Genomic DNA, 21,750 nt, shown 5'->3' with positions numbered 1-21,750 from the left:
GTGTGGACCCGAAAGGGGTTAACTGGTTTCGCTTCTATTCCGCAGACGTCCGAGTACATACGTGGCGTCGTCGATTAAAACTTGCAGCACTGGCCGTACGCTTTGACGTGGAGGACGACAACCACCTCTGCCCGACCCTTCAAGCCAGCCCACCGGTGGTAATGGCATGGATGATTACAAATTCATGTACTCGGTGAAAATTATCGTTGAAGTTCTTGGCGCTCTGCTCAAGTGGTGAGAATCTTACTGCCGCTTATAAATAATCGGCTGGAGGGGAACATTTCAGCAGCACGCAATCCATATTCATCATCTGGGTATCCACATTGAGTAACCATAACCCGCGGCCACATTTATTAAGAAGAGTCATAGATTTTCTTTTAAAATAGCTAAACCACTCAAAATTGAGATTGGTATCAGATATCTGGTGTTTCTTCTCCCTCATCGGCACTGACTTCGGGAACCTTGGAACAGACCCGGGCACCTCTTCAGTAACGCGATGTCTGAGGAAACTTCGCAAGCGTATCGCATCCACCTTCACGAGCGAGGGCCAGCCTCAGCTGATATAATCAAATGCAACCTCAAGTTGGAAGAGGTGCCGAAGCAACACCCCCGAGCAGGTCAGATCCTGGTACGGATGAGAGCTGCTGCACTGAACTGTGAGAAAAACCTGGACGAGAGCCACATCTCACCCTCGACAGCCCTCCAAGCCCGCACAATGAGCCCTCGGCAGGACACTAACTCACTGTACTACCAGACCGGGACCTTCTCGTCGCCACAGACGATGAGCGCTACAAGAGCCGCACAGCCGCACCCTTGGTCCCACTGTGCGACGGTGCAGGCACAGTCGAGAGGGTGGGCGCGACGGCACCGGGGTCTCCGTCGAGATGGAAGCCTGGTGATCGTGTCATATTTGCGGCGGGGACCTCGTGGAAGTCCGCCGAGCCGGGGACGGATGCCGAGATGGACATCACGAGCTTGCTTGGGGCCGGGGACATCGACGGCCTCCTGCAGCAGTATGTCGTCGCCGAAGGGGACGCCCTCGTACCCGCACCAGAGGGCCTCAGCTTCGAGGAGGCTGCTGCGCTCGGTGTTGCTCATGGTACTGCCTGGAATGCCTTGTTTGGGTGGTACAGGCCGCTGAAGGAGGGGGATGTCGTTGTTACCCAGGGCACTGGGGGTGTGAGTACTGCGGTCTTGCAGGTCAGTAAAATCCTAATCTACCATGTACATCATGAACTTCTTGGGTCCCTGGGTAATCTAACAATGCGTACTGGTACGTAGATTGCCGTGGCTGCGGGGGCCAAAGTGATCGCGCTGTCTTCTTCGCCAGAGAAGCTTGAGGTTGCGAAGCAGCTCGGCGCCGCCCACGCCCTCGACTCCAATGATCCGGAGTGGGACACCAAGATCCTTGAGCTTACCGGTGGCCGCGGTGCGGATCACGTCGTGGATGTGGTGGGTGCGCCGACGATCCACCGCTCCCTCCGAGCAACCCGGAAGGGCGGGCTCGTGTCCGCCGTCGGGTTCTTGGGTGGCTCGGAGAATCATGGTGATCTGATACCAGAAATCGTTTTCAGTGCTAAGACGGGTAAGTGTCCTCGGGTTATTACTTGCATCACTTGGTGTGTGCGACATGCCTGCTTACACATGGGACCTAGTCCGAGGCATTGTCTATGCGAGCATTCCTATGCTCGAAGACTTGAGTGCCTTCGTTCAGAAGCATGGCATTAAGCCGATAATAGGGCATGTTTTTGAGTGGAACGAGGCCAGTGAAGCATATGCGGCTCTTCTGAATCTCAACACCTCGGGCAAAATCGTCATCAGAATTCCCTGAGAATCGTTGACGAGACGGTCCACTCACAATCTACTTTGGCAGCCTTCTACGATTCGGGCAGAGTCAGATTGCCAGTATGTTGGTGCCCAGGTGCCTTGTTGGAAGTACGCAGTCGTGAAGTTGATTTGAATCATTGGGCAACCATAATATGCACACCTCGACTTGGGGGAGGGGTTGTAAATGCGATTGGTTTTCTTGCGATATCTTCCCTTGGCATCTCCCCAACAAGGCCCCCAAAACATCGCCTTGGGCATCGTGACCATGTCTGACTGGATGTTGGTGTGACACACTCAAGGCAGCATTCTCAAATAAATCCAGTTGAAATCAGCTACAAAACAGTACCCCAGAAAACGACGTCACCTGGTATGGCATGCTGAAAACGTTTACCTGTCATCTCCGATCAGCTATCGTCGATCAAGGATCATGAAGTTCTTTGGCTGTAGCTTTCCATCCACTATCATCGTCGATCTACCAGTTGACACCACTGAATCTTGGTACGAAGAATATGAACTTATCCTCACTGCGCTTTCTCGAAATTATTTAAGGGCAGACATGTCAAGACTCTTTCCTCCCCAGAGTCTGTCACCATCACCAGCATTCCCAAACACCACCTCTCAAAAACTCAGCCACACAACCCCATTTTGTTTCCACCAAGCACCAAGATGCAATTCTCTATCAAAACCGCTCTAGTTATCGCCATTGGCATGGCCGCCTTCGCTTCTGCCGCCCCTGCCGAGGCTGTTGAGGTCGCCGCGGATGGCTATCGCTGCTGTGCCTTTGACTCCTGCACCGTTTGTGCTGATAACGGCGGGCCGGTTTATAACTGTGCCTTCTGTGACCAGGTAAAGCTACATATCTTCGCAGGTTGTGATGTCAATCAAGTCCACTGAAACTGACATGGCGTCTTTCAAACAGGCACCCTATGGATACTGCTGCCGTGCTTGAGCACTCGTCAGGGTTGGGGAAGGAGGATTAGAGATAGGAGGTTGGGACTAAGGAGACCGAGGCTTGTCAAGATCATTGTTGATACACAACATGACAGCAACAAGGCAAAGGAGACTCCATGAAACATATGATAATTGTTTACTCTCCTCATCGTGTGTGTAACATTTGAATAAACTCTGGATAGTATGAGATAGTATGAGTGATGATGTTGCCTTTCAGCACCTTATGAAAGGGGATTTGGTACATTTGAGAGGCAAAGACTAGGTGACCACGCACCTGCATCTTGTTCAAGTGTTAAGACAACTTTAACCCCTCAGCTAGGGAGGTCGATCTGAATTCATGTAACCAGCAGTGTGTGTCTTCACATGCGACAATACCACATATATTGTTCATGAAAATGAATACTATCTCAATATGAATGTTGGCCGGATCTGGGCACCAAACGCCATCCCCCTTCTTTTGCAACAACTTGCGTATGTTGGTGTAATTTCCTCCAAATCACTATCGTTTGCAACCGTTTGTCATGTCACCTGTTTCTCGCAATACTGACTCACCTCGTCCATTCACTGACTTCTAGAGCGCAGGCTTCTGTTGTCTCATTCACTGGCATTGGGCGTTCTCAAAAAAATATTTAAACTCTCAACTTCGAGGCCTGCTCCTTTCTTCCCCCTTCCCTTCCTCCATCAGTCCATCAGTCCATTCCACAAGACTCGTACTCAAGCAACTCAACACCACTACAAAACCTCAACCAACCTTGGACTGATATCATCAATTGATACCAGCCCAACAACAAAATGCAGTTCTCCATCAAGACTGTCCTCGCTGTTGCCGTCGGCATGGCTACCTTCGCCTCTGCTGCGCCCCAGGCCACTGTCGATGGGGTTGCCAGCGCCTCTACTCCCCCTACCGAGGTCGTAGAAATCGTACCCGTCCCTGTCTCTGTCGAAAACCAAGAGGCAGGCCGCCTCTGCTGCGCCTTCGAGGGATGCAAGGTCTGTGCCGACTTTGGCAGCAACGACTGCGGCCCCTGCGGAGGAGTAAGTTACATCCCCCAACATGTTTGACCAACAATCAGGGCTGCGAGACTCGTACTGATCGATCATAATTTAATCAAGGAGTACCCCTTTTGCTGCTAGGCACCCGACAAGATCGTCACACCCACCTTCTTGGGTCATGCGTCCATTGGTTCTCAGAGAAATGAGACGTGAAGCTTTTTGGAGTCAAGCCGGAAGGAACCCAGACAACTCAAGATATCCCCTGCACTATCACCCGAGGTATACTAGGGAGGAAGACGGGAAGAGGACACGACTGAGATTTTAGAGAATGAACACCAAAGTTCTCTGCTTGTGTGAACTTGCGTTGCGTGACCAAAGTGATGTCTAAGCCCCAATCGTGTCCAACTCTTGGACCTCGGTCTGTGCCCTAACTACTGGTAGGGTACTCGAGTTATCATTCATGGTTGGGACAGGACCCAATTTCCTTCGAGTAAGGAAATGCAATCGAGGTAAGGGAACTTTAGAACGGCACTACCACTGTCCTAATATGAAAACTCTAGAGGAAAAGTGGCAAGACGGAGTGCCGCGCTATATGACTGTTTGCATTTGCAGCCATGTCACAGCCGCCTGAATTGCTACAATCATGGCCCTAAGCCAGCCTAGTCATGTGTGAGAGAATACATGTGTAGTGCGTCTGGAACAGGAACTCGCAGTCATGGCTTGACCACGAGCCAAACAGTACCTAGGTAGCGATGACCAGGTTTTGTAAATACAAATACCAGTGGCTTGAACCAGAGACTCAGTTGCGGTACAGCAGACCGGAGACGATGCAAGGTGTGAGGCACTTGCATGGTGTTTTAGCTCGCAGTAAAGACACCAGTCAAACTTGCCTAGGTACCTAGGTACTTAGGCAGTTCAGTATGCCCAGCCTCAGGAGACTATAGCATCCAATCTCCCGGAATGGGAAGTTGTCGTATGTATATGAGCTGCACTGTCACAACGAGTGCTACGCCCTGCATTGGATTCTAAAATACGTTGGGCTTGTATCAATGCAGGATCCAGGTTGGGACCCGTCTCACCTTGGCCTTATGTAAGCGGCTGTCACGGGCTGTGCCACAGCGGGAGGCTTCAAGGTCACATTGCAGGCATGGGATGATGAAGCGATGAACTAAACGACTGTGGACTTTCTGCTTGTGATTTGTTGGCAATGTCCAAGTCTCGTATTTGGCTCAGCAGACCTGCTCTTGCTCTGCACGAGGGCCTTCCCTATCGCTTCGGGGCCATGACTGCAAATGCTGCAAATATAGATACATTGAACGGTATCGTGCAAAAGTCAAAAAGACATTCTTACAATTCAGATGAACGGTATACCGCAGATCATCCAACGCAGCGGTAGAATGCGCATCTGGCGGCTCCAATAGGTCGGGCCACGACGTACTTGGGGCGGATCCATTGGGCGTCGGCCTGCCACATTGGTGTTGATTTTCGTGCATGTACATCACTGTGTACGAGTGCTCGAAGCAGTCTGGCAGGACCCGAGGGCCCTCTGCATGTCTGGGGCTCTGGGCTGCTGGTTTCAGACCAGCAATTGTCTCAATTTGTCGCAGGGGATAAATGCGTGTGAGGCTCCATCCAGCATGCTGCACGAGCCAGTAGACGGCCATGGGCAAACCCTCCAGAAGATGCTACTAGTGCCGTGCCGTGGGAACCCCACTGCCCTGTGACGCAACAAGGGCCCCCCTAGCACCCAAGAACTGGGCGCAGCATTGCTGGTTGGCAGCCGCGACCAACCTTGCCAGACAGGGTCAGGACCAGACAACAGACCGGGGCAGCTTTTCCCCCGACTCGTCATCCCAATCTTTTCCGACGACCTCATGTTGATTGATTCTCGTCGCACAGCACTAGAGAGAGAGAGCCTTTACGCAGACGGCCTCTCCCAGCTAACACCAGCTAGCTACTCAAGCACACAGGACTCTGGGCAGGCCGATAGGCAGCAGATATGCCGATAGGATAGAATATCTTGGAACGCCACCCTCCTCGCACACCTCCTCACAGGCCTCCTCCCAACCACACAGCACTCGTGCCCGAAGCAATGGTCTTGCAATCTCGAGAAACCCAAACCCCTTTACAACAAGGCTGTCGCATCTCCACCTCACCTTGACAGCTCGCTGCTGGCCCTCACCCGGGCCCCCAGGGCTTAGGCCAAGCCATTCCTGCTTCCTCGATCCTCCCATCTCGACGCCCAACCCACACACCGAGGCAGTGACCTCGAGTCGCCGACATGCTGTCCCATTTTAGGATCCATCGACGCGGCCCCTCCAACCCCTCGTCGCCTCTGCCCGACCAATTGAGCCCTCTCGATCATGCCGAGCATGCCCACCCGGCCCACGACCTCTCGGGCCGTCCAGACCTGTTGAGCAGGCCCACAAATGCCGCCAGCACTCCTCCCCTTCATCCGGCCGGCCCTCGAGTAGACCCCGACCCTGCGCCTGACAGGAAGACCTCTGAGCAGTCCTTGAAGGATTCCTCCTCGTCTCCCTCTATCAAATCCCCGCAAAGTACCGCCGACTCCGGCTTCATGGGTGGCCTTGCCCTCGAAAATTACCGCCGTGCCTTCGCCTCGAAGCGCGAAGACTCGTCTGCAGCTGTCCGTCAGGCACCAGCTGCCCAGCAATCCCAACGGTCCAAGCCGCTCCCGCCGCCCATAAACACCAACTTGTCCTCCGCCCGCCCGTCTCCCGTCCCCGTCAAGGAGCTGAGGTCCCGCTCGTCTTTCGTTGCCCCCACCGAACTGCAGAACAATGCCGGCGCTACGGGCAAGAGGCCCTCCGGCACCCGGCTCACATCCGAGCCCGCCGCTGTCGCCTCGTCACAGTCTGTCGTGGAGTCGCAAAAGGGCAAGAAGGGTCTTCCCTTTCTCAAGAACCCCATGTCCGGCCTTTTGATGCGCCGCAAAGCTTCACAGAACGCCCCCGACCTTCGACCGCTGCCGCTGCCCCAGAAACCTGCCGAGGCTACTTACGACCCTCGCATCAGGGGTACCAGAGTCCACGACTTCAGTGCTCCTAGACAGCGCGTCGTTCCTACCAGGAAAACCACAGTGCCGGGCGCTGAGGTCTGGAGCGGACCCCAGGGCTCGTCGTCCACGTGTCCCGTCTACGACCATGTGTCACGCAGCGAGACTGGGAGGAGTAGCAGCGCCGTGTCAGAAAAGACCCAGCCTGGGATATCAGACACGGAATCGCAGAGACCGCATGACCTTTCGAAAGAGTCATCCATGAAGTCGGCGGCAGAACTGAAACGTGTCTCGTTGGACGACAAACCGCTCCCAGCGGAGCCTGAGCCCTCGGCGCCGGCTGTCGGGGCCCAGCGCTCTGCTTCTCAAAGCTCAGGGCCCAGTGCCACAGCAAACACCGAGTCGATGGCCAAGGCGAATCCGTCGACCAGGACGAACAAATCGCGACACATTTCACTATCCGAAGGCTCTGTAAAGGATGGAGTTGCGCTTGCTTTACCAAAGCACATGAAGAGCACATCATCGCGATTCAGTTTCGACATGATGGGTGCGGCGCGGGCGGAAAAGGCACTGGAAGAGCGCCACAGGCAGAAGGAGCTGGAGAGGAAAGCAAATAACCCGACCAACAGGGATTCGAGATTCGACGACTTTGACGAGGACTCGTTCGACTATGATGCAGCTATGGCAGAGGATGGGTACGAGGAGGATATCCCCATGGTTGGCGACGATGACTTCCTTGAAGACGACGCCTTTTTCGAGGAGGACGTTCCGGTCGTAGGTGACGATTTGATTGAAGACGCGGAGGACGACCCCGACAACGACCAAGAAAATTTTGCCGGCTTCGTGTTCCAAAGGTCAAATCCACAGTCGTCACTAGCAAGCCCTGCGACGGGGCCACTGCTTGCCACTCCACGAGATGCGACAGGCAAGGCTATTGGATATGCCATGACGAAGGATACAACACCAGAGATACAATCTGCAACCTCGCCACTTGCAAATAGTGAGATCCCCATAAATCCGGAGGAGTCACCCAACGCTGTCGATCTCGGCACTCAAGGGTCGGAGCCTCCGCGGAAGACTGCATATGATCCCACTGTCTTCCGGGAAAGAAGACATCAGCCCGTTGACGATGCAGGCCTCGGGGTAACGGCAGACAAAGAGCTGTATTTTGACGAAGGGCTGCTGGAAGAGCTGAGGTTGGAGGCGGACGAGATACAAGCATCTACCTTTGATGAGTCTCTTTTTGACATCGACGACACAGACCAATATGGCCGCCCTATACCAGGCGCCTTCGCTCAAGCTCAAGCTCAGGCCACAAGAGCGGTCCAAGACCAGGAAGGGAGGAAACGCGAGTCCGATCTGGCTTCAGCATCTGGTTTGTCTGGCTCGACAGCCCATACTTCGGTGAGCCTGGGCCTGCAGCCTATGCCGTCGATGACGGAGAAGGGGAAAGAGTTGTCCTCTCATAACGATGCTCCTACTGTCACTTCTCCATCCCAGAATCCCACCGAAGGCAAGGTTGCCGCTTACCAGGCTGCTCTGGCCGAAGCTGCTCACAAAGCAGCCGCGTCCGGTTGGAAGTTCAAGTGGGAGGATCAGCCAGCGGCGCCTCCGTCCCCATCCCCGTCTCCACCTCTGCCGCAGCCTTCGCCACCGGCTGATTCTGCCGACCTGGATGTCACGATTACATCGCCTACAACGGGTTCACAGCCAAACAGCGGTGGGCAGGTGATTGACAATAGTACCCTTGGCGGGTACGATGAATATGCTGATTATGATGATGGCTTCGGGGGAGGGTTCGACGACAACTTTGACGACGACTTTTTCGACGACGACTTCATTGCCGAAGCGAACGCAGAAGCGCTGGCCTACGACTCAGATGGGTTTTATGGGCAAGAGTTCGGTTTCTACTCTGCACCCGTCCCGCAAGGCCCTGGGGGCTCAAAAGCCGGCGGCTCGTCACTAACCGCCGACAATGTCTACGGTGGTTACTTCGGCCCGTCTGGGGTCGGCCGTACCAAGAGCGGCCGTGTGGTCAGTCGCGAGCCGAACCTGACTCCCATTACAGAGCGATCCGAGTATTCCAATCGCAACTCTATTATGAGTCTCGGCCTCCCAATGGGAACCTCGGAAGGACGAAATTCCCTCCAGAGCCCCGGACTGGCACAGCTGGCCATGATGACCGATGATGGCAAGATGACCTTGGCCGAGCTCCTGCGCTTGCGTAGCAGGGCGTGGGGAGGCAGCCAGGTCAGCCTGAGCTCGTCGAGGGAAGGAAGCCCACGATCAGAGCGAGCACCTCCTGGTGAGCGGTTTGAGGGCACGTCCAGCCCAGCACCGTGGGAAACCGGGAGGCCGCATTCCCACATAGGCCTGCCTGGCGGCGCGCACGCCAGGCAAAACTCGGGGTTCTCATTATGGAGCAATTCGGATGCTGCGAGCGGTGCGGGAAGCCCAACAGTGGCCATGGGGTTGTCAATGCCAAACAGCTCCGTACCACCCCAGCCGCTCTTCTCGCCCCCGCCCCCGCCTATGCCACAGCCGTCTTCTGGGCTGCAATGCCCGCCCGTAATCGAAGACGAAGAGGAGGTTTCCAGCCCGAGTCTTTCAGCCAAAAGCCCAACGGTAGACCTCGCCCGCGAGGGCGAGGACGCATACGGGGCGAATGCCACACTTGAAAGCGTTGTCAACCCCCCTGATGCCGCGACAGCCCCGCCTCCGGCACCTCTTGGGTCACCTCCGGCTCCGCCGCCAAGCACGACCATCTCGCCGCCCTCGAAGCGTCCCGGCCACCGCCACAAGAACTCCGCCGAAAGCATCTCGTACTCGATTGACGAGGACAAGGAGAGCGGGGAGACGCGGTGGGTCATGGAGAGGCGTCGCACGGCGGAGAGCGGCGAGATCGAGGTGCTGAGGCGGGAGGTTGTGAGTGCTGGGAGCATCTAGTTAGGCGCTGCCCCCCACCCCCAGCCTCTTGACAGGTCTGTGGCTGGGCTAGCACGGTGTGTTGAAGGGCCCTTACGGTGCTCACGATAATGAAAGCATTATTATGCTTATTTTTCCCATCATAGAGAGAATTACGCTACGGCTATACAAAAGGGGGTGTTCTTTTATTTTCTTATCTTCACTATTAGGGCTAGGCATAACCATAGGCGCTCTTGGGATCGGAGGGGCAGCGATCTGCTGTAGTGTGCAGGTAGATATATGGTAAATTGAATATCCTGTGGGATCAAAATACATTCCTCATTCTTGATGTGGTTTGTCGTGATGGCTGGCAGGTTACTGCTTGTTGTGGACTGCCAATGATGACAGTGCCATCCAGCGGCCAGTGACATACCTGACTCTGCTCCCACGGCCGTATTGAGAAACACCTGCCTGGCACGAGTCTAGTAGGTTGAATGTAGTACTGAGGTAGGGAACTTCTCAGAGCAGCGGACGATGTTGTTGAGTCCACTTGTCGTTAGATTTGAAGATGTTCCTGAAGTCGTCTCCATGCGAGCAGGAACAATATCTCCCTGGACTAGAATCCATATCCCTCGGATTGACCGAGCGGCACTCGTTCACGACTGGTCTAAGTGAATAAGATATTGTATGAGAGGATTCATGCGAATAGCACTTGAGCCAAAGTTAACTATAGATCGCCGGCGAAACGTTGTGTCCGTCTTGTCAATGTGGGAGATGAAACTTCGATCGAGACTATGCATGCAGAACCGTCGAGAAGGAACTGTAGAAGCTTCTGTTGCTCCCCGAGAGCCCCTAGTACGTGGCGATGGATGGCAATATTTGAGCGCACACATTGCCTGCAACCCTGCAGCCCACAATTACTTTGACTTTGAATTTATCAGGCCTATTCCCTCGTGTCTCAGCTGGATGGGTCTATCTGAATGACTTAAATTCTGACCTAGACTTGATAGCTTTGCCTCTCTTGCCTAAGTCCATGAGCGCTCATGACTTTGTGGAGGACTGCACATAGCTCTATGAACATGGTGCTAAGGGCTTGCAGACTGCCGGGAATTCAAGTCGCTCATCCTGGAACCTTGGTAATCTGTCGGCCAGGGTGTCTGCTTCACTGACAGTCAGCAGGTTCATTACATTAAAAGCATAAGCGCCAACTAGTCGGTTAACAATGAAGCTGCCTCAATATCCGATTAATCAACATCTTGGCCCGGCCGTTCAGCCGTTGGCAGAACTCAGGCCAGGGGAAGAAGACTGCCAGTGGCACTCATTTCTGAAATCCCCATTTACTGGATCTCATTGTATGCTCTTGTAGATTTGGGGTTCAGAATAGAAATAGCAACAACGGAGGTGATCACAATTGCCAGGGTGGGGGGGGGGGGCAAAGAAAGAAACCAGACAAAGGCCCTTTGTCAACCAACGCACAACCCTATTGTTGACATGCAAGGCGCAGATGAAACACAATCAGAGATGCGGATTTGTTTCCAAGTATAAGATCACCTGGATGCCATATACTACCAAAAGTAGGCTTGAAGATTGATATTTACTCACCACTGGGAATCTCTACTATTAGCTACTCAATCATCACATCACAAAAATGTGCGTCATCACTGTGGACGTTGCTATTGTAAGTATACCCAGGCTCTTCAGGATATTGCTACTTTAACCCCTTGCCATGAATGGACTTGTCACAAGGAACGTGGGATTTGAACTTTTGAAGCACTTGCTAACAAACCCCATCACCAGTGCGATTCAACTTATCCCAACATAGAACTCCCCGATGGCTGTTTGAAAGTCTACCCATACACATATTCCGAATCTGTCTGTGAACAAGCAGAAAATTCTCTAGGGTCCTGCGGCAAGGTCGAGATGCAGAAGCGTCAGGACAAAGAGGGTTCCCAGATCGAGAAGCGGATCTGCGAGGCTGTAAGTCTACAATTGTATTCCCAACATAACCATATTTTGCACAGTCTTCCCCCGGGAGAAAACTACGGGAGCGGGCTGCGTATGCTCGTGTTTACAAAGATGCTAATTCCAAACTTTCACAGTGCGCCGCATGGGCTGCTCTAATGAGAGGCAGGGACGGCCGGATGACTCGACGCTCGCTCCGGAGGGCGGACTCGCTGCGGAGCGATTCGGGCTCCGAGTACTCGGTGGCAATTATGACCCCTTCCGACTCTGACGAGTTGTCAGAGTCGGAGGTGGATGCCAGGAGCACTGCCAGTGGTGATTTCACAGAGGCTTGATTATAGGTTTTAAGTTGCAGGCGCGTCCGGCCGGAAGCAGGTTTATTTGTTCAAGTCTGTTCAGGGTTTGCTTTACATAGGATACTGAAGTATAATTGAAGCTCGAAAAGTTGCACTTATTTCTCAAAGTCTTTGAACCTCATTGAATGTGATGTCTAGATGCCCACAAACCCCGTCCACGGGAACAGACTTCCATCGTCCACAAACCATTCATGCAAGGCGCGCAAGACGACAACAGACCGCTTGCGCCGATCAAATCGAGATCTCATTCTCACGAGAATTTCTCCTGGCTAGTGGTTTTGTTTCTAACTCCTAGCTAGCCTAACACTCTCACATCTACCGCCGGAGGGACTTCGGAGGCTCCACGGCAGAAATTAATCATGGCGCTCGCTGCCAATGAAAAGAACTATTATTCCGCATGATTATACACCTTGGGCACATGTCCAAGCGCCGGGACCCACAATTACGCTTGAAATGGCCTACGAGGCTTGAGACACCGCAGAGAGAGGGGTGGAAAGAAACGGCGTGCACGTCTGGTGTTTGGAATTTTTCTGTCTTTAATTACAATACAGCCCTACGGGCCCGACGCCCTTACGTCACCCGCCGAAGAACATCCCATCTCTTTCCCGACCCGGCGACCTCCTAGCCCCGGGATCTCCCCCGAGCGTGCAATACACGTGAAACCAGGATTGCTTCTCCGGCGGGAACAAGGGGGTCTGGAGTTCTTGCTTTTGCTTGCGACGACGGTCGACGAGTGGTCGCGGCCTGCCTTCAAGGCCAGCCGGATATATATTGACTGTGAGCTGCGCGGGGAAGTTCTGGCGAGTGGCGGCTCTGGATCTAGAATGCCGTTCGAACAAACTTGAATCATATACCTGGGTATGTCAGCAAGTCACAACTTCACAAAAGATACAAACAACCGCCGGAGCCGACGGAGAACAGAAGGACGCCGCCACGACCGTCTCACGCCTAGCACAGCTTGCTTGTCATGCCACATTTCCAATGTGGCGGATCACACGGCAACCAATATTCCCATGGGTTCCGGAAGTTGCTTCTCGCCCGGGCAGTCGGTACTCCTGACTGCATCAGCGAGGTGGAGGTAATCTAATCTAGCACGTATTTAGCACAGAAGAGGCGTATTAGTTCGGCGTTGAGACTTGGTCCGCCTTCTAAACCCATCACAAGATTAGCGCAGCCGAGTCCGGGATGATTCAAATTGCATCAGCCGTCGTCGGTACCTGGGCTTGCGAACAAAGGGCATGGCGGATGACGAAGCGAAGGGCCAAAAACGAGCTAATGGGTAAATTACGGCGGTCATGTGCACTAGACCATTGCGTTCGGTCTGAAATCCGGTGTGGAGCATCAAGCCGAGAGGTCCACAGCTAGGGCGCTGAAACCCACGTGTCTACTGGCTTATTAGTGGCATGCTAGTTTACTCCCCTTTGGCAGTCTTCATCTCTCGCATCCTGTCTTGAATAACTTTAATAAGTGGCCTTGGGAGTCGTCATGGCGCCGTGGCACGCTCGTGGAAGCCCCCCGGCCTTCGCCGAGGCGCGCATTAAGGATGGAGAATAGAAGAGCACGGGCGATGCTGTAGAATGGAAAGCCAGCCAGTCGCCAGACCGAACTGCCAGTCTGCAAGCCGGGCTTGGTTTCCAGCGGTGTGGATCGAGATAGGTCGAGCTCGAACCCGATCTTGAGGTAGACAGCAAGGTGGATGGCGACTCGGCCTCGAGAAGCTCCTGTTGCCAACACAGTGTCATGTAGATGCGGGCTGATCCATATTGGCCGATATTGGGCGACGAAAACAGTATGACGTGCGTGGCCGCGATACGCCTTGGCCGGCGGTTACACGGCTTTCACCGCGGCCGAAAAGCGTGTTACAGGACTGATGCTTGGGCGGCGACTGGTGAGTGTTTGATATTTCCGACGCGTTGATCGCCCACAGAACCGGTCGATCGCGGCCCCCAAGGGCTGTCACAAGAAAGCATCAAGGTCTGTCCTGGGAGGAGCCCGCAGGCCAAATTCTCCGCCGTTGGTCTGGACCACGGAGAGCAGGATTGAAGCTCGTGATGATCCCGAGGATGACTCAGGGTGGTGGCATCTGGAGCAACTCCTCAGTCGGTGAGCTTTAGCGGCAAACTCAGTGGACGAGGTGTCCTGGGTTAGCAAACACCTGACGTAGACAGTTGGTGAGTCGCTGACTCGCGGCCGGGACCAAACCTGGAGAGTACAGGCGTCAATGACGGCAGTGGTCGCGAAGGCCGGCGAAGCGGGTAGCCGAAAATAGTCGCACACTATCCCGGGCTTTGTGGGGCCAAGCCGGGGCGTGGGGACAGGCGGTCAAAGCCGAAGTTAGAGGGCAGAATCCGGGCTGGCGAGCGGTCGACGGTCGAGGGCCGACGGTGGAAGACTGATATGTGGGAGGTGGAACCTGCAAGTGGATGGAGGGATGCGGTGATGGCAGCCCATGACCAGTTAGTTACACTGCAGTCAGGCTCGATCTGCAAGACAAGATGAGCCGGCGCAAGCTGTCGTGCCTGTTTGAAAGGGGCCAAGAGTGGTGGGTGCCGTGGGGGTTCAGGTAGCGCCGGACCAGGCCTCGACGAAGCGGCGATCGCGGGTTCGCCTGGTGAGGGTATTTACTGCCCTGTCCTGTAATTTGAGGGTATTCCAAGCAGCCGGCCAGCCAGCGCCAATGGAGTGCACAGTACGTGGGGCATAGGACGTGCGACGTGGGGTAAGGCCCGCGATAGCCAGAAGGGCCGGAGCTGAGAGAGAGGGTCGATGAGGTGAGCAGCAGCAGAAGCTCTGCATGGAAGATGGAAGAGTGTTGAGCCGCATTGCTTGGTGAGACTGACCAATCGAGGTGGAGGAGATGGCTGGATGGATGAGCTTGCAGTGCGCCGGAGCCGAGGTCGGCCAATTGGAAAACACAGTGACCGCTGGTGGGTGCATCGCGATGGAAGGTCGGCGCTCGAGATCTGGGGCAGACGACGATCATGATGGCGGGTTTGGGATCTTGGAGTGGGTAATAATAAGCCGGCAACCCTGCAGGTGGTCTGGTCGTGTCATGGCGGCATGGCAGCATGGCAGCATGGCAGCAATGGCGTGGGCTAAGGTCCCGTTCCGCTAGCGTCCAGCTGCGAGGAAGCAATACAGTCAATACGGATATGGAGATTGATGGAGGGTCCTGAGGGTCTGGAGGGTCTGGATGCTACGGTGGGATGGTACTGATGGTACTTAGCGAACATGTAGGCCTGGGGGGCATGATGGAGTCCGAAGTTCCTGGCCACTCAGGCGAGGCAGGGCTGGCCGCCTCACTCTGTCGAGAGGCTGGCAGCCAATCAGCCAGTCCTCGACGCAGCCAAGCGCATCCTGGACAAGCCGGGGGGTAGGGTTTGTGGCTTGGCCGTGCCTTTTTGGACGAACGCTGGGACATTGTACGGCAGGTTGCAGGCTTGAGACGGATTGTCGAGTTGTCGGTGTCTTTGGTGACCGCTTCAACCAACAGTCGGGCGGCGGCTGTGACGTCTGCGGGAGGCGAGCAGTATTGCCCGAGAAAAGCATCGGGGCTGTGGGCACTGACTGATTGTCCATGTCGAGACTCGGCCAAGAAAAGGATAGACTCATCAGGTATCAGTCAAGACTCAAGACTCAGGTTGACGAACTAGAGCTGTAAGGTTGGCAGGGTTGGGCGCTGTTGGGCAATGCACACTGGCAGAATGGCAGTTGTGTATGTGTGTTATGTAATCAGGATTGCTCGGGGTACGGAGGTACGTACTTGTGAGCCACGGCGGGCGTGGGAACAGGCTGCATGCATCTTCCTTAACTGCCTGCCATTAATTGATCCAACGTCCTAGGCACTGGGCATGTATGTACATGTACTATGCATGCATGCAGTGAGTGTATCGCAGTGCATCGCAGCGCAGACACACCCGCAATGCCTGACTGCCTGTTGTGGCATCGCATCACCTCAAATCGCACCTTACACTCTGCTTGTTTTATTCTTAGGCCTTGTTGTCGTAGTCGTCCTCCATGTCTTGGGCACCGCATTGTATGATGTATCTCATGTGTACGTACATGGCAATCGTCAGCCAGTCCGGTTCATAATGGCTCATCAGGTGCTGTCCAGGTGATCCTGTGCTCATCCCATCAACACGGCGCTTGCCAACGCATCCGCAGCCCACCTGGGCACATTGCTCATTTGCAAATTGGCAGTGGCCACCCAGAACACCATCCCCGTCCCGCCTGCCACCCTACCAGCCTACCCCAAAAAGCCAAAAGCCAAAACTGCAGGACTGGCTCTCGCTACCAGAAGCAGTCAAGCAGCACAACGAGTACGGAGTACTGCACATGCCTGCCCACTCCGCTCCACTCCACCCCACTCCACCCTTTTTGGCCTGCCTGTCCAAATTCTCCGATGCCATGGCTTGCCCGACGGGGAAACGCTGCCCATCTCGAATCACCTAGCCCCTCTGCCACCAGTCCAACATGTCCAAGATGAGATGAGATGGTTTCATTGCCGTCAGGCACATCCCCCGACTTGGCCACAATATGCTTTGGCTCTAACCCTGCCAATCCCACCTCAAGAAACGGCCTCTCAACCCGGTCCATCTCGACACCGCACTAGACCGCGATATGCAATCCAGCATCCAGCTCGGCTGCCTCGGGGCAGTTATGCGCAATTTACACCTCAGTCAGTAGCTTGCCCGAGACGCCGAGGAACACTGGGTGCCATGTACGGAGTACCAGCTGGCCGTCGTCAGTCACAGTGGTGGCTGTGGAAGGATTGCGGCCGAACGAACAATCGAGATGGATGGCCATGGGACAGTCAGTCAGTCAGTCAGGATGGGATGCGCTGCTGCACGCACTTCTTCTAGCAGTCACCCTGCAGCGCCGTGTCCAACCGTCAGCTCTGTCAGACCATGCACCCGTTTCGACAAATCGGAGCCCCACGCGGTCCATCCAAAGGGTGCTGGGACTCTGACCTGCATTCCCTAGGCCTGCTGGGCCTGCTGGGCTGCTGGGTCCGCACCTCTGCCTGTTCGTCGGTGTGTGGTTGTGTGGGTTGTGTGCCACAGCAGGCGAAACCGTCGTCAAGCTCGAGCCAGTCGTTTTGTTAGCAGCAGCCACCAGACACACAAGACTGCCCACCCCGGCAAGCCTTCTGGCCGTCTGACCGATCGCTTCGCTTGTCGCTTGCGACTACGACCCAGACCGAAAAAGACGCCCGGCCAGATAAGGTGCTATTGCCAATGATAGTGCCCCGTAACATGCGGCAGGCTTGTATGTACTATGCAGCAGACAGATACCACGCAGTTGGCTTGAGGGGCGCGGCGTTGGGCTTGCTCTGGCAGCCTGGCAGCCTGGCTTGGTCTCGTGCGCGCGGCTCTCAGGCTCTCAGGCTCTCGCGCATGAAGGCAATCTGCTGCGGGCTTCTGAGACGGGTGGACGAGCACGCATCATCGCCATACAGGCCAGCAACAGTTCAAACAATCGTTGAAAAACGTCATGCGGCACAAAGCTGCCCCTCGGAAGTAACCGACGGGAGGTGACGTGTCTCGGAGACTGTCGAGGATCTCACAACGGCCTTTTTCCACTACACGGGACCCAGCTTTGCCCGGATAGCTACGAGACGGCCACGCAAGGAACGCACTTGTGCGCCGGTCCTGACTGGGAAGAGCAGCCCAGCACCAGGGCCCAGCACCAGGGCCCAGCACCAGGGCCCAGCAACATTGCCATGGCCTCTTGCGTCCTGCATCTTACGTCTTGTCGTATTCGTGCCCTTGGGGCCGATGACTGACTTTCAATAGACTAGCCATCCGTCTATATGTAGTAGTCTGGTACGGTACGTACACACACACACACACATATTGAGATGGATGGTCTGGTGGCCTTCTCTTGGGATTGCACGGAAACACGCATCTTACTGCATCCAGAACCCCAGTCCTGGTCGTATAATGCAAAGTTATATTGGCTGGCCGCCAGCCTCTCAGAGCTTCCCGGCTTCCTTGGGCTTGCTTGGACTTGCAACCACTAGCCGCTGCCCCGGGCTGTGCGGGATGGAGCTCTGTCTGTCTGTCTAGCATATTGCGTACTACGCTGCAGCGTAGGAGCCAGCCAGCATTGACAACGACAACTGGCTCCCCACCGCTGCCACCCACTCCCACCACTCCCACCACGCCCACCACATCGGCATGATCCCTGACCCCGATTCTCCCACACCTCCTCCAACACCATCAGAGGCCCCACCCTTTGGCCAATCGTCATTTACCCACACACCCCCCGGGATGCATGGCCTGGCGGGTTACAAAACCCAGCCCGCAATCTGGTCATGTACGACGTACTGTTGTACCTCCTTCAAGCCTCAGCCTGCGCAAGTGGCTTTCTTTTCATAAACAAATCACTCCCCGGCCGTTCTAAAGCCTCGAAAGGAACCGTTCTTCTGTTTGCTTCGACCTGAACTCTGCCACCCCGCCGATCTCTCGTTTTTCCCAGTGAGGCCTTATTATAGTGAGCTTCCAAGACAGACAGCCTTCATCCCAGCTCCCCGAGAATTGTAAGGCTGCCGCCACGGCTCGGGCCCTTTCGCTCCTCCGCCCTGCCTCGTCGTCGCTCACAACTCGCCCGCACCCTGCTCCAGCTTAAACAACACGCGCCGCTGTCTGAGCAGTCGGCGCCGCCATCCTCACTACGATGACCCAGACTGCTTTTGACTTTCCAGAGGACCTTGCAGCCTTGGAACGTGAGGCGGAAGCGAAAGAGCGCGAGGCCAGACTGCTCAGGGAAAGGGTTGCTGCTGCCCAACACCAAAAGTCGATCGCATCCGGCGCCCACAACCAGGACTTCCTGCCCACCTCACAGGGCACTTTTCAGTTCTCGCCACTGCCAGCCACGGCTCGCCATGCGGACCTCACCGTCCACACTGGGCCTCAGCCCTCGGTAAGAGCGGCCCACAGGCCTGCCCAGTTCGGCCACTTCCTAACATGGCAAGCAGGTCCAATATCACCAGAACCCGGCACATCCCATGAAGCGCACAAAGACCACTCACACCCAGCCCCAGCAGTCAATGATAAGCCCAAGCGCAGGCATGGTGCGCTCAAAATCCAGCTCTGCAGCACAGAACCCCTTCGCCGGTGCTGGCCGCGTCAAGCCCATCTCACCCCTGCAGGCTCAGCATGGCTCCAAGATGGACATGATGGACAACTTCCTGAACGAGTCAGAGCAGCAGCAGCCTGCAAATAACTACGTCCTTGCCCACTCCATGGGCAACCCCATGGTGTCCCAACCGCGCAAGACGGAACTCCCGACGGTCATGGAGGCTAGCGGCATGTTGGAGGACCCGGCCAGCTGGCTCTCAAGACACCAAGGCGATCTGGAGTCAGCACAACCGATCGTCCCCACCGACATGCAATTCTCGCCTTATGGGCAGCCATTTCCAACCCCGATCTACACGCAGTTCCAGCCACAAGGCTTCCCCACGTCTCAGTGTGGGTCCCTGACATCCGGTCCAACCATCGAAACTGCCATGACAAGATCCAACAGCACCGCCAACCAGTCGGTCTCGGGCCAGATACAGATGATGAGGTTGAACTCTCAATCATCCATGAATGACGGGGTGCCAAGTCCCGAATACGGGAGCTTCAGTGGCACTGGATATCATCAACCCACTTCGAATAAGCGGCGTGCCCCCGACGATGAGCTACTAGTTGGCGTTGGAAATCATGGCGAGATCTCCTCTGCACTGCCAAATTACCCTGAAGACATGGGCCGGTCTATTTCCGTCGACAGCAGAATCTCAAATCCTCCCTCCAACGTCTTGGCCATGCCAATGCAGCGGTCCAAGACCACTGATGCATTCTCACTCCCGTCAGGACCGCATTCGAAGAGCACCCCAGCACTCGGGCAGCAGGTCGACCTAGCCGAGCATGCTGAGCCGATGATGCGGTCTATCTCCGCGAGCAGCGCCAAGTCTACCCTTTCACAGCGCGGGCGAGCCAAGGACTCTTTACATCGGCAGATTGCAGCCGCGAATGTCCTTCTGGCTCCCAAGCCCGCGTCCGATCCGAACGAGCCAGACTCGGATTCACAACCGGGCTCCAAAGCTGGCAAGGACGGAAAAGTGGCCGTGACCAAAGCAAAGTACGAACGACCCAAGCACCCCAAAGTCAAGTGCCGGCAGTGCGATGAATATCCAGATGGGTTCCGCGGCGAGCACGAACTTCGTCGCCACACCGAAGCCAAGCACGGAAACGTCGTCAAGAAGTACGTCTGTGTTGATCCGTCCACCAAAGGCATCTCGAGCGACTACCAGCCAGTGACCCCACTTGAAAAGTGCAAGCACTGCAGGGGCGGAAAGCAATACGGGGCCTACTATAACGCTGCTGCTCACCTCAGGCGTGCCCATTTCTGCAAAAAGCCCCCTAGGGCCAAGGGGGCTGCCAAGAATGGAAACGACGCCGAGGCGGCTGAAAGACGAGGTGGCAAAGGCGGCGGTGACTGGCCGCCCATGAAAGACCTCAAGGCATGGATGGAGGAGACGAGCGTGTCGGTAGACGACCAGGACGCCCTAGACATCAACACGATGCAGGACGAGGACGAGCTGCAGAACCAGGAGATTGACTACATCGACGGCCCGCTCCCAGCCGCCTATGGTAATATGCAGCCTGCTCAGATGGACAACACTTCCTTCTACGGCATGGGCGACAATCTACCGCTCGACAATAATGACGTCTACCACCAGAACATGCATGACCTCTATGCCGTGTCTCCGGTGCAGCAGCTCGACACGATGATGATGCCGTCTGTGGGATCTGCTAATTTTGGCTTTACGTCCAACATCTCGCCATCCTTCAACCAAATGGGAGTGGCCATGGACCACAACGCTTACCACAGCCCGAACGTCTCTTCGTCCTCAGCGACCCTGACAGCAATTAACAACTTCGCATCTTCCCAGCAGATCCATCTGCCGATCAGCCAGCCATCGCATGACCTTGGCGACTTGGATTTCTCTCTGGTCTTCACTGGCGGTGCTGTGGAAGGCTGCTGAAACCCGGCGGCTCGCGTGGTCGGCTGTTGCCAACGGCATCCTGTACCACCGTCTCGCCCTCTTTTTTACGAAAATGCATGATTACGAGTTATGTTAGGTTTACGGTTGATTTCATCGTTGTAATGTCTCGGGCGTCTATCTCTTGTATGTTCTTTTCTTGTTTGATTTTCTTTACTGTCGCTCGCTTTGCTTGGCCCCTTCTTGAGGCATACGTTCGACGAGGCGCGTGGACGCCAATGTTGTTCGACTATGGGCGCGCTTTGGATCCTGTACTAGACACTCAACACACGTTGCGAGCAGACAGGGTAGAGGAATACGGGTTTCGCATTGTATTCGGCGTTCTTGTTTCGGGGGGCCAACGGGGCTGAAAAGCACAAAAGACGGGTCGGACTCACATCACCTTGTCGCTTTCTGGGTTCTGAAAACACCCTCTTGCCATGGTTCACCGGTCCATGGACTCATTTTCGCTGGGCGCTCTTTGATATAAGGCACATGTTGGTGAAGAATGGCATTGGGCTTGATGTTGGCGCTCGAGCGACAGGAGCGGAATGCATGTTTGAATATGGGATTGGGATCATGATACCTCTGCTACTTGATAGGGCTTCGCTGAGAAGACTTGGATACCCTCAAATGCATTCTAGCGAGACAGACAGGTCTGTCTGGGCCTCGGGAAACACACCTTGCTAGCCACTCATCTTTCGTGCATCTCG

The 21,750-nt window shown here is 55.2% G+C and overlaps 5 protein-coding genes across 5 annotated transcripts; all 5 read left to right on the top strand.

Annotated features, from left to right (window-relative positions):
- Positions 1-275: 275 nt before the first annotated feature.
- On the top strand, positions 276-1,831 carry KVR01_006169 (uncharacterized protein; the record flags this gene model as incomplete). The annotated part of the gene is made up of 4 exons (XM_044785100.1): positions 276-656; positions 755-1,200; positions 1,282-1,585; positions 1,656-1,831. Exons 1-4 carry the CDS (start codon positions 497-499, stop codon positions 1,829-1,831), a joined length of 1,086 nt encoding a protein of 361 aa, XP_044644972.1. The 5' UTR covers positions 276-496.
- Positions 1,832-3,570: 1,739 nt separating this feature from the next.
- On the top strand, positions 3,571-3,984 carry KVR01_006333 (uncharacterized protein; the record flags this gene model as incomplete). The annotated part of the gene is made up of 2 exons (XM_044793028.1): positions 3,571-3,813; positions 3,913-3,984. 2 exons carry the CDS (start codon positions 3,571-3,573, stop codon positions 3,982-3,984), a joined length of 315 nt encoding a protein of 104 aa, XP_044645136.1.
- A 1,501-nt stretch (positions 3,985-5,485) lies between these two features.
- On the top strand, positions 5,486-10,040 carry KVR01_006125 (uncharacterized protein). The gene has a single exon (XM_044782064.1). The coding sequence runs from the start codon at positions 6,053-6,055 to the stop codon at positions 9,731-9,733; it is 3,681 nt and encodes a 1,226-aa protein (XP_044644928.1). The 5' UTR covers positions 5,486-6,052; the 3' UTR covers positions 9,734-10,040.
- Positions 10,041-11,339: 1,299 nt separating this feature from the next.
- Positions 11,340-11,988, top strand: KVR01_006160 (uncharacterized protein; the record flags this gene model as incomplete). The annotated part of the gene is made up of 3 exons (XM_044789451.1): positions 11,340-11,369; positions 11,489-11,668; positions 11,791-11,988. 3 exons carry the CDS (start codon positions 11,340-11,342, stop codon positions 11,986-11,988), a joined length of 408 nt encoding a protein of 135 aa, XP_044644963.1.
- A 6,041-nt stretch (positions 11,989-18,029) lies between these two features.
- On the top strand, positions 18,030-21,718 carry KVR01_005778 (uncharacterized protein). Its single transcript, XM_044785703.1, has 2 exons — positions 18,030-18,933; positions 18,989-21,718. The coding sequence occupies exons 1-2, from the start codon at positions 18,688-18,690 to the stop codon at positions 21,038-21,040; spliced, it is 2,298 nt and encodes a 765-aa protein (XP_044644581.1). The 5' UTR covers positions 18,030-18,687; the 3' UTR covers positions 21,041-21,718.
- The last annotated feature ends 32 nt before the right edge of the window (positions 21,719-21,750 follow it).

The sequence above is a fragment of the Diaporthe batatas genome, assembly GCF_019321695.1.
Source record: "Diaporthe batatas strain CRI 302-4 chromosome Unknown Contig00006, whole genome shotgun sequence".
Taxonomy (NCBI): Eukaryota; Fungi; Ascomycota; class Sordariomycetes; order Diaporthales; family Diaporthaceae; genus Diaporthe; species Diaporthe batatas.
The sequence above is the reverse complement of the archived record's forward strand: the minus strand, read 5'-3'. Positions and strand labels throughout refer to the sequence as shown.